This window comes from Ammospiza nelsoni, chromosome 5 (assembly GCF_027579445.1).
Source record: "Ammospiza nelsoni isolate bAmmNel1 chromosome 5, bAmmNel1.pri, whole genome shotgun sequence".
Taxonomy (NCBI): Eukaryota; Metazoa; Chordata; class Aves; order Passeriformes; family Passerellidae; genus Ammospiza; species Ammospiza nelsoni.
Genome location: NC_080637.1, coordinates 51,110,189 through 51,122,580, shown reverse-complemented (window position 1 = coordinate 51,122,580; position 12,392 = coordinate 51,110,189). Strand labels below are relative to the sequence as shown.

The 12,392-nt window shown below is 39.2% G+C and overlaps 1 protein-coding gene across 3 annotated transcripts in view; it reads left to right on the top strand.

The window, feature by feature from the left end:
* The window catches only part of NCF4 (neutrophil cytosolic factor 4), a 37,003-nt gene that overhangs the window by 23,218 nt on the left and 1,393 nt on the right, over positions 1-12,392 (top strand). The window contains exons 1-10 of one of the 3 annotated variants that reach the window (XM_059473182.1): positions 1,443-1,650; positions 3,596-3,680; positions 4,832-4,985; positions 5,291-5,361; positions 6,771-6,898; positions 7,878-7,935; positions 9,507-9,605; positions 10,349-10,479; positions 10,582-10,647; positions 11,454-11,678. In XM_059473182.1, coding sequence (XP_059329165.1) covers positions 1,619-1,650; positions 3,596-3,680; positions 4,832-4,985; positions 5,291-5,361; positions 6,771-6,898; positions 7,878-7,935; positions 9,507-9,605; positions 10,349-10,479; positions 10,582-10,647; positions 11,454-11,678 — 1,049 coding nt within the window. In that variant the 5' untranslated portion in view covers positions 1,443-1,618. Of the gene's footprint in view, positions 1-1,442; positions 1,651-3,595; positions 3,781-4,831; positions 4,986-5,290; positions 5,362-6,770; positions 6,899-7,877; positions 7,936-9,506; positions 9,606-10,348; positions 10,480-10,581; positions 10,648-11,453; positions 11,679-12,392 lie in introns of those variants that run through there. The other 2 variants (XM_059473184.1, XM_059473181.1) reach the window with 2 other exon arrangements.

Below are 12,392 nucleotides of genomic sequence, written 5' to 3'. Positions count from 1 at the left end.
TTGTCAGAAAAGCAAGGCCTTTTTCTGGTTGAGTTCAGAACAAGAAAATACTGCAGAACCATAAACATTCTTAGTAGGTTTAGCATTATTCTGTCAGGTTGGTATTATTCCTACCTGTAATCTCTAGTGGAGAGTAGTGGAATTGACCTGCTTTCAGTTTGCTTTACTCATCTTACAGCAGAACATTTGCATAGACAATTTGTCTGAGAGTTTCTGTCAACTTGTTTTCAAGAAGTCACATCCCTAGATAAACAATGAAAATATATTTTTGGATTGTGCAATATCCTCTGTCTATTAAAAGATGTACCTGCAATATATCTAGATTATCTTTCAGGACATTTGAAAAAAAATAGGATACCCTTTATATGATTTTCTTGTCAAAGCTATGATATGTAGTGGAGTAGCAGATCACTCAGAAAATACAGTTCAGAATTTTTTTCTCCTGGTCTCTTCTGATCAAGAGACACTATATCCCCTCTCAAATTCTATTATGGTGCCATGGAAAGGAGCTGGGTGAAGGATTTACTTCATTAAAATGCAATGCAATGCAGTTACTCTCAAGGCTGATGATTACAGTTGTAAATAGAGTTTTATTTTGAAGGATGCTGGTTGATTTTTGCTCCATTCAGATGGGAATTTTTGTTCTTGGCAGCGGAAGGAGGAGAAAGAGGCAAATATATATTGAACACAAAAATGGAAGAGAGTCAAAGACTGAAATGGAGAGGCATGGATGCACATAACAGTTTTTGACTAAGGCAGATAAGCTGTGTTACAACTTAGCCATATTGTTAAGAAATCATGGTTTCCTCATCACTTTCTTCCTGAAAGATTGTCAACTGATGTTATATAAATGCTTTGTCACTACAGTTTGAGTAAAAGCCAGGGCAAGCCGTTACCTTGTCTTTGTATGTGGCAAATGTGGGTTGTTTTGAGCACATGAAGCCAAAAAGATCTCTGGCCTTTAAAGGACTCCTGTCTTACTTTCATTGATCTGTCCTTCAAATCTCATCTCCTGTGCCCGATGCCCTGGTGTTTGACAAGGCTGACTTTTCTGGTGATACATTCTGCTCCCATTTTAAAATTTATTCTTTAGCTCCACCTCCTGGCTCTTGGTCTGTGAAAAGGAGGATCCTTGGGAATCACAGTGCCTCAAGAAGGGATCAGAAGTATTCATACTAGTTTACAAATATTAATATAGAGGTATATATGGGGACATTTTAGCTGAGGCAAAACAGACTTTGCTGAGCCCACTCATACTGGCTTTCAACAGAGGCAAATATTTTGGTGAAGGGTGGACAACGGAATGTGGCTCATAGTTTCTGCTTTTTTTTGGGCTTTCAGTTTCTCAATTGTGGCAGTTTTGAGACATGACAGACATCACAGAGCAGTCTCTCTTTATTACTGTTTCCCCCCTGATACTTCCTCAAACTCATGGGGGTGGGGAGGTACAGCAGAAATCGTCTGACACTGAAACATTAAAAAAAGATCTCTGAGGCCTTGCAAAGGAGTCTTGTTTCATGCAGGGAGAATTACTTTGACTTCATGTTCATCCTATTAAACCAGGAAGTGCACAAGAAGTAGAGGAATAGATCTTAGTCATCTGGATTTAAGAAGAACAATGTCTCTTCCCCGACAGCTGCGAGAAAAGAGGTAATGTGTTATATAGCCTGCTCCTGCCTCCCCACAAGCCTCATGTAACTCCTGATCTGTTTGGTTGATTTGGATGCAAGCATCTTTGGTGATACTAAAAGGCTTCTTGTTATCAGAACAGTGTGTAACTTCCACACTATTTGGCTGCTTAGGGTCAAGCAGACCATTTCTTTTGCTGGCATGGACTTTCTTCTTTTTGTGGGAAATATTCACAACCTAGGACATAGTGGGTCATTGTCCTCTTTATAGCTGCAAAATAAGTTTCCCTTTTACTGGAGTTTATGATGAGTGTTTGTGATATGACTAATTATATCTCTTGCTCTCCATAACCACATCCTTCTTCACAGTAAGGGGTAGTATTTACAGTATTGTGGGTGGTGCTGATTCATGGCATTTTCCTTGTACAGCAAAATATTGCAAGATGTTGCATCATTGCTTCAGCATTTCAAATGGGCTACGCCTTGTGGAAGCCCCTGGTTGGGATATTGGGATATTCTCATACCAGAATAAACTGAGACAGCTACCACTTTTTTTTTTTTTTTTTTTTTTTTTTTTTTTTTTTTGTATTATCAGAATATTTAACATTTTGTCAGCTTGGGATTTCTTAGATGATCCTTTTAGAAGTCTCTCTTTATCTCATTTGTTATTCTGTTCTCCTCATTCTGGATGCTTTTTGCTCAGCTGTTAATATAAATACCCCTCTGACAACACTGAGTTATAAGACTGAAGCAAAGGTGAATTTGTCTGCTGCTTGTCAAAGCTCTTGCACCAAGGAGAAGGTCATAGAGGAAAAAGCATCTGCCAATCCATGCTTTTCTTGTAGTGTGGGCAGTATAGACCAGTAACATGACTGTGTGGTCATATGGCTGCTCATTAGTAATCCCTGTTCCTGCAGAGATTCTTCTCACTTCAAATCCAATTCTTTCTAGGATCTGCAAAGCTTATTCTAACCTTGCCTACTAACATGAGTTCCTTCACACAATTTTGACATTTTAAAACAAGTATCTTTGTGCTTGCTTCAGGTTATCTGCTGAGACTGGGGGATAAATGACAAGGTCATATGTTCTATCCCTGTGCAGGCCATTCATTAAGAGTTGTACTTGATGATCTTTGAAAGTTGGTCCCTTCCAACTCCAATTATTCTGTGATGAACCTTACCTGCTGTGACTGGGAGGTCTCTCTCCAAATATTTGATAGCCTAGCCTTATTTTTCCAAGCCTTTTTAAGAGTTTGCTTTATTGTGATATCATCAAGAAAACTTGACAACATTTTGACAGCTGGTGTAGGCACCAATAGTTTTGATATAGAACAATACTATGCTTTTGTTTCTTTGTTCTTTTTCTGTTTCTTATCCTGTTGTTTCTTTTCTTATATGTGTGTGGTATTTTTTATGCATCTTGCACAGAGTATAAAGTTTTTAGGATTTAGCTTTGTGCTGTCAGTTTCTACAGCGCCTTGCATAACAAGCTCTTTTCTCAGAACTGTTTCCTGTATTTTGCAGTAATGCAGTAATAATAGCAGCATAAATCATGATGTATAATGATCTCCTTAGGATAGGATCCACTGATGCAGAGTTCTTTCTGTAAATCTCCTAGATTAAGGAAGGATTAAGAATGCATCCACAACTGATCACATTTCTCAGGAAAAGCTTAGCAGTTCAAGTGTTTGTTTTGTAGTCCTGTTCCTTGAGCAAGCCTAGGAATGAGAAGGATATTTTTCAGGCATAATGAATCTTCTCAATGGTCACTGATATATGCTGAATTTATAGAAATTTGACATCTCAAGATCAAACCTCCAGAGGAAGAGAATGACACCATGAGTTTCTAACATCTTGGTTTTGATATTAGAAAATGTAACATTGCCTATCTTTGCTCTGTGTGGCATAGGACATCTCAAAGGCCATTACCAATATGAGTAACCTAAATCTTCTGTTCTTGCTTCACAGTGATTTTGACCAGCTTCCAGATGATGTACCTGTTTCAGCTAATATCGCAGATATTGAAGAGAAGAAAGGCTTTACTAATTACTATGTAAGAATGGAGATTTATCCTGCCTCTACATGCCTTCACCAGTGACTGGTTTGGTTATGGGAAGCAAAATGCAGTTAATCTGGTGTAATTGCTTTTTGGTGTGAGTAGTTCCATGTGGAAGACTTCTCAGTGCTTTATTTTTCAGGAATGAAGTACGGTTATCCCAGTTTCAGTCTAAAAATTTATTTTCTGAATGAAGTGTAGGAGATATCCTCTAACATCCTAATTTTTCCTAATATCTGATTTGTTTCCTGTTGGAGTGCTGTATCATTGGTGAAGACAGTGGGAAAGTAACTCAGAGGGTAGAAAGGGAGAGTCTTGCTTCATTATTCCGTGGTACTGGCAAGTTAGGATGCTCCCATCTTCACAGGAGGAAGCACATTAAGACACGAAAGAGCACACAGGAAGGGAATAGTAGGGAAAGGCACTAAGATTTTCTGAAGGTTTGAATATGCCCATCTCAGTCTGACTTCTGCTGGAGACATTGCTCTTAAAACCCTTTCCACTGTAGAATTCACGTTTTTCTCTGGAATAGAGTGATATTTGGTTGCTCTGTCTTTATGTTTTCTGAAGGATCTGGCTGCAACGTGACTCAGAGGTCAGTGCGTGGAAATGTTGAGTTCCTTTAGAGCAAAGCAATTTTGTCAAAAGAGAAATAAAATAGTGGTTGAAGGAGGTCAGACAATAATTTCTGCAACAGTGTACATTAAAGTCAAAAAAGAAGTATGAATGCCTTCAATTCTGAAAATCAATTCATTTAAATGTCAGTCTGTCTTTAGATGTAGATGTCCAAGGCATCTTATTGTAAAATATTTGTGTTTGTCTTCATAATGTATTTTGCTTGTCACTGACGCAAAGTGTGCAAGCATAAAGTTGAATCTAGTAATTTCATGTTTCCTTTAAAGATTATATAATATAAAGTAGCCACAGGGACATGCTTCATATGCAAGCTGGACCCACACAAATACCTTGTTATATCCTAGTTCCTGAATTGGCAGATGCTTAACTGAAGGCTTGCTTTCCTCTGTGCTCCTAAGAGGATATTCCCACTAATGGAGCACAGATCTTATGTTCCTATTTTATTCCTCACATTCAGTTGGTGAGTATTTATAAGTATGAACACCAGCCAGAATCCCTCTTCTCTGTTTCAGATGTTTGTCATTGAAGTAAAGCTTAAAGGTGGTGGCAGATACCTGATTTTCCGGCGCTATCGTGAGTTCTATGCCCTGCACACCAAACTAGAGGAGAGATATGGGCCAGAGAGCAGTAACAGCCCATTTACCTGCACACTCCCTGTACTGCCAGGTAAGCTGTCAGTACCAAACCTTTGCACAATTAGCAGCTTTTCAGCTCCAGGCTGCCCTAAGGAGCAATCGAGTGAGAGAAGTAGTTGTGACAAGGAACTAATTCCTGGCTGTGGATGCCAGAGAAGTCATGTTCCATTGACAGCCCTTTCACTTGTAGTAAAGTTCATTTAGAAACCTAAAATCCTTTAGAAAAGATGTAAATTTTTTTTCAGCTTCTACTTCCTCCTGACTGCTTCATTTCTCTGACAACCTCTTCTTTGCTTTTTTTTCTTCAATAACTGTTACAGGTTTTATATTTTCCAGGAAAAGTTTTTGTTGGTGCCAAAAAGGAAATTGCTGAGAACAGGATTCCTATCCTAAATGTCTACATGAAGGTAAAACTTAATTTTAAAGTAAAGAATGCAGTGATCACTGCAGATACTTACATTGAAATCAGCTAAGGCAGAGAGTACTGTTTGGGTTCTAAGTATCTGCTTCTCTCTGCTCTGCTTTTCTGAAGACACGGTGCCTACACTGTGATACCACCTGAAGTCCTCTTCCCCAGATTGTTCAGACTGTAGACTCTGCTGGAGTATGCAGTTCACAAAGGGTCACTCTCTGTCTTCATATACAGATAGACATCCTTACCAAAACCCCCCAAAATGTGTGAGGAAATGGTGAATCTCCAGGTGCTGCATGAATCCATAGTTGGTGTGTGTATCCAAGGGATTAGGAGAATGGTGGGTGGGTTGTGCTTTACCCCACCCACCTTCAAGTGCCACGCTCTTGCTCACTCCCTCCTTCCCTAATGGAATGGGGAGGACAACTGGGAAATGGTAAAACCCACAGGTTGAGATAAGAACAGTTTAATAATTGAAATAAAGTAAAATATAATACCAATAAATAATTGTAATTAGAAGGGAGGTAACAAAAAATACAGAGAAATAAAACTAAAGAAGAAAAACAAATGATGCACCTTACAATTGCTCACCACCTGCTGACCAATGCCCAGTGCCCACTGAGCAGTGATCTGTGGCTCCTGAGCAACTCCCTCCAGTTACATACTGGGCATGATGTCCTATGGCATGGAATATCCCTTTGGCTAGTTTGTACCAGCTCTCCTGGCCATGCTCCCTCCTGGATTCCTGTGCAGCTCCTCACTGGCAGGACTTGGGAACCAGAAAAGCCCTTGGCTTAGACTAAGTAAGCCAATAGTTAGAAACAACTAAAACATCTGTGTGTTATCCACATTATTCTCATGCTAAATCCAACACACAACACTGTGTGTTGGATTTAGCCAGCCACTTAGAAGCTTTTCTTCTTAGCCAGCTACTAAGAAAAAAACTGACTCTCTCACAGCCAGAATCAGGACAGGTGGGCTTCTGAGAGTACCTGAATTACATTGAAGATGCAGCATACATCAAGGAGAGATATTCTTTGTGTGCAGGTTAACTGAAGACCTGAACTTCAAATCTGTAAAAGTCTGAAGCACTGGCCAAGACTGCCTTCTTTCCACAGTCATTCATGTTCTGAAAAGAAAAACAAAAAGCAATTTACTCCTGCAGTAAATCAGGTACAAAAAGCGTGAAGCAATACATTGGCCAACTCCAGGAGTAAAGAGGAAAGACTGTCAGCTGTTCAGCTGTGTCCTGCTGAGTGAGAAAGGAGAGGAGGGAGATTTCTGGCAGTAATGAATATCCTTCATGATCCTGTAGGTCAGAGAGGCATATTTGTTACATGTAAATAAATAGAGAATTGGTCTCTCCCACTGTTACACTCTGCTTCCTGCTTGCTCTTGGCACAGAACCTGCTCTGCCTCCCTGCTTGGGTGTTGATGGATGAGGACGTTCGGCTGTTCTTCTACCACTCAACCTTTGATGGCGAGCAGGTGCCTCACAGACTGAGACGGCTTCGCCCACGAACACGCCGAGTGTAAGTGATTGACATGTTTTTTGCAGCATTGCTTGATGGAAGAGATGCTGTCCAGTTTTGGGTGGAGAGATAGATGAGGATCACCACTGTGTTTTCCAAGTGAATCCATGAATCCCTAATATGAGGGTCTTTGTGGTAGAGTGAACACAGAGTATTTCTTGTTTTCAGTAATCTTGGATTTTTTAAGTGGATGTGTACTTGGATTAAAGGAAAATTCCAAAATGAGAGTATTTGCCTTTTTAAAAATACTGTCCAGCTCTATCTGCCCATATTTCTTTAATGGTAATCTCTATTACAATGTGCAGAATATCCAAGCCAAGCTTAAGGACATAGGCTTGCACCACTGAAGTCAGTGTGAGTTTTGGCACTGAATTCAGTGAGATCTGGTTCAGACACTAAATGAAACTGAATATTTAATTTGTTCCCATCCTTTGTCAAAACAGGGGCCTGTCCTACATAGCAGCATTGACACCCCTTTGGAGAACTGCTAAGTAGATGTCATACTTCATTACCCTTCAGATAAATTAATTCTCCTTTCAGTATTACAAAGATGGGCTTGCTTCCTTTTCACCTACCTCAAACAGTGCAAAAACTGCATGTGTGTATGATGGCAGAGTTTGAACTAAATGCCATAAATGCTAGAAACAATGATGCCCAGAAAGCAGAGTAGGGGGACTGAGCAGTGCTGTGGAAGAGAGGTCCAGAATACTGACTGTATTGAAAATTCCATCTGTTCTCAGGAGCAGACACCATTAGATTGCTGCTGCTCTGCACTGAAACTGAGAGAACTAGGGCAGTGTCATTGCATCCATATTTATTTACTTCAGCGCTGCACACAGATTCTCATGCTGTTTCTCTGGTGATCTATGGCTTATATGCCCTTTAAACAGTAAAAACACAGACACTGCACTACTGATTGTGTAGCATTTTTAATGATTTAGAAAGATGTTTTCCTCCCTGTTGTCTCATTTCTTTGCAGTAAGAGTGTTTCAGATCAAGTGCCTGTTTTTGACCGCACCGCAGCTCCGCGGGCTGAGGTGAGTACTCTGCACAACCTGTCACAGGACAGGAGATTAAACTCTGGTTTACTGTGGTACCTCATCCATCAGGTTGCCATTTTCAATTAGAGCTTGGGGGAAGAAAGTGAAATAAACAGAGAAAAACAATTGATTTTAACAACAGAGAATGAAACAAAGGATGGAAAGAGATGTCCTGTTCCTCATCTCTTGAGTAATAAGAAGGTCTATGGTGAAATCAGAATGACAGGAGATTCAAAACTGAGACATGTACAGCTTACTGCCAAACGGTCCACATTTGCATGGTGCCACCCATAAGTTAAATCTAAAACAGGCATAAGCTTCAGCCTCAGTGTCTTCAGCATATGTTTAAAAGCTTTGTAGGGGAGGCATCTTATTTTCTATTTTCTATAACATAAATGTATTTTCTGTAACATAAATGCCCATACTCTTGTCTGTGTGGTATATTTTCTCAGTATTAAGCACATGAGACTGCTTTGTAACCAGTACTTGTCTGAGCAGGGTTTTGCTTCCTGAAACATGTGATTTGCCATATAAGATTAAAATCCCCAGGCATCTGCTTTGAGTTTTGTTGCTTTTGTTCTTTACACAGAGAGTGACAGGTCTTGGAACAGTAATATCTCTTAGGTTTTATCTGTTAATTTATTAGTATTGAATATACCTACCAGAACTTTTCAATAGGTGAAAAAAGGCTTTTGAAAGGGCTAATAAGTAGACACTAGCACAATAGTAGCATTGTTTTGTTTGTTTTTTATTAAGAGAACTCTTGGCATTAACAAGACCAAAAGAAAAACTGCAACACAGAATAAAGAGCACCTTTTCATTTTTGTTCCTCTAAGACCATTTAAATGACCGTGTTTCCCTAAGCACAATGGGGGAGATGTGTATTTTTGATTACACAGCCACTTTAACTCTCCAACCTTTTGTTAGGATGATAAGCATGTATTTGCCTCCTTTTTTTTTTTTTTTTTTCCCCTGAAGAGGTCATCTAAGTTCCATTTCAACAACACGTCAATTTCCCAAGCTTTCCCACATCTCCCAGTTCAGCATCCAGACCTGGAAGCTAGATGTAAAAGCAACAGTTAGTTACCCTTAAATTAAGACACAACATTTCTGCAATTTTAAAGGCTCTTTGTGGTATTTTGCAGCAAATCTAAAAGTTGCAATGAAAAATAATATATTTTTTGAGTTCTCAGGATTTCAAGCTGTTAGTTGGCTTTAGCTCTGTTGCCTTACTTGCTCTTAAGTACTTTCAACTTATGTATATTGATCTCTCTTGTGCTCAGTGTTCTGTCACTTTAAGAATCCTTTTATGTAGCTCTCTCAGGGCCATGTTTATCCTAGTGCTTTCACTGCTTCTTCAAAGCAGTTTTGTGTGTGCTGAGTAGGAGAAGAGATTGTGAGAACTGCAGACTACGGTCAAATATATGTGACCTTATCCCAGAAATACATATGTGATGACAGAGTGCACACTGTCTTGCTGCTTTATGCGTTCTCCTCAAGAACACAACAGAAAGATTTGCTTTTGTAATTCTGTGAATTAATAATTTTAAGGTTATTACTTTCCATAGGCACTGTTTGATTTTCCTGGAACCAATAAACTGGAACTCAGTTTCAAGAAAGGAGATTTGATCTATCTACTCAGCAAAGTAAACAAAGACTGGTTGGAGGTAAGACTGCAATAGCAGTACTGAATTATTAGCATACCTTGAAATATATGAGTAGAAAGGGCTCTTCTGATCCTTGTGACCTGCCTCTTCCTTTCAAGGAGAAACTGTATCATAATCAGGTCTTACTGTCAAAACTAAATCCCTGATTCCAAATTAGTAATTGTTTGGTTCCTTGATGGTTTTTAGCTTACACAATTTTTTGCCCTCCAGACTTCAGTTTTCATTTGCATTTGCTTCTGCTGGAATGTTTTTTAAATTCTTTGGAAGTGATTAGAACACAGAAAGGCCACAGAAAGGAGATGGAAACTCCATTTCAGCGATTAATTGGTTTCTGGCCCCAGGGTGAGTTGATGTATGCTTCATGCTTCATACCACAACACACGTCAGCCTGATTAGAGAGAACTTGGGTAATGCAGCAGTGTTCTGAAAAAAGGATGAGGGGAACATACTGTGTGTTTGCTGATATGGTATCTCTGCTTGCTCAAACACCACAGCCTTCCTTGCTAACCATCTGACTTGCATTTTTTACACACTGTTTCACTCCCCTGCCTGGTATTTGACTATGTAATTGTATAACCTTTTTGTAGGGATGCCATCAGGTCACTTCCACAGAATTTCTTTTCTTGATTATAGTGGAAAAATTCTTACTGTTATTTCTATCTAAACTAATCGAATTCCAGAACTTATTGCATGTGGCCAACATGGCATGGTTTTCTTGATTCTAGCATTTCCTATCATTCCAGGGAACTGCTGATGGTGCCACTGGGATTTTCCCATGTGCTTTTGTGAAGATCATAAAAGATTTACCACAGCAGGAAGACACAGTTAATAAAGTTCGCTGTTATTACTATGATGAGACTGTGAGCACCATCAGGTAGTAACAAAATAGCCTTCAAGTTTGCTGATGAAGAAACACCAGCAATTCTCTTGTCATGATATGTAATGACTATGTGTGTTCTAAATACATCTTCCACAGGGATATCTCAGTGGAAGAGGATCTGAGCAGCATTCCATCATTCAAAGATCTAATGGAATTGATGAGGTACAATGCAAGCACTTGGCTGTATATTTGATACTTAAACATTTGTCAAGTTCATTCTGGTTTGAGATTTTCCACGTTCTACTTGGTCAGCACCATGTTTTGTGTATGAAATAGTTTTCAAGAGTCTTGAAGAAGTTACACTTTGACTTGGCCCAGGGTCATCTGTGCAGACACTAGTCCTTCTCAGGATTGTCAATGAGTAAGGAATGACACACACTTCTGACTCAATTGTGATGGGTAGAAATTTCCATTTCTTCTACTATGATAAGAGCCATACCCCTGTAAAAGCATCTTCTGTCTAGTACATTTCTTCAGGATGTAGGACATGGCCTTCTAACCCTTGTTAAACTAGATTAATCTGGTGTTGAACATCAGTAATTTAGAACATTAAATATTAGTAAATATTGGTAATAGAACACCTGTTCTAATATTCTTACACTCCTCAGAAAGAGCAAAAATAAGTAGGCAAAAGTGAGTAGTAGCTACAGTCAGCTCTTTTGCATGGTAGTTCAATCAAACACACAGAGTAATTGTGCCATTTATATGGTGTTACTGGAAATGGTTCTTGGTTCTGGTAGATTTCTTAGCTTAAACACAACACAGCATGAATGTGGCTATATGATTTCTAGTACTGCTGTATCAAGAAGGCCAAGATACCCAAGGCTTTGTGTGAGTTTTATTAAAATTAATTAGATTGTCAGTATTGTGTGACTTTTACTAAAATTAATTAGATTGTCAGATTCATCATGTAGCACCTCCCAGGCATTCCTTGATTTCTGGGGATCAATCCATTTCTTTTGTCCCAGGCAGGAGTTTAACCAAGAAGACATTGTTTTGAATTACCGGGACCCTGAAGGTGACCTGATCCGCTTGCTCTCCGATCAGGATGTTGAACTCATGGTGTCTCAGAGCAGAAGAATTCCCTCTGAGAAGCACTTCTTCCCTTGGAAGTTGCACATCACTCACAAAGATGACTTGGGTGTCTACAACACTAGTCCAGGAGGAGGTGATACTCAAACAGTAGGGGCTATGTAAGTGCTATATAGATATCCCTCTCTGCAGGCAGTTTCCTTCAAAATGTCTTTCAAGTGTCCTTGAAATGAGTAATTTTTAGTGATATATTACCTTTCGGTGTAAAATCTGTACTTAGTTAAAATCCGTACTTAGTTCTTCAGCTTTTTAGCACACATCTGCAATACAGACAATCTACATAGAGACCAGAGAAAGTGAGTAATAGAGAAATAAAATCATGGGCCATGTTTACAAAGCAAGTCAGTGTCAGCCTGCAGTAGAGGTCTCCTGAGCTCTTAGACCTGCTCTAGTTTCTGTTCTCACTCCCAAGACTAGTTTTTTGTCCAGAATGTCTTCATAAGCTTTTGTTTTTTCTCTAGACTCCCATGAATTTCTCTTCATTTGCTGATCTGAAGGTTTGTGGGCCATTGTGTAATTATATCTCTCATGTTGGAGTCTGACTGGGTGTTCAGAGTTTGTCCTAGGAGGATCAATAAAACTTTTTTGGATTTCAGTGAAGAAGTTGCAGCCCATCTTAACTTTCTTCTTTTCCACTGATCAGTATATTGAATTCTGTGAATCAAACCTAGTACACCTGTGGTTTTCCTTTTTGACCTTTATATAACTCTACAATCTACTTATTTTCATGTTTAGGAAAATGTGTAGGATATCCTACTGAAACAGCAATTTCTTCTATATCTTTTGCTTTCTGACACTGCATTCAAAGTAGAACT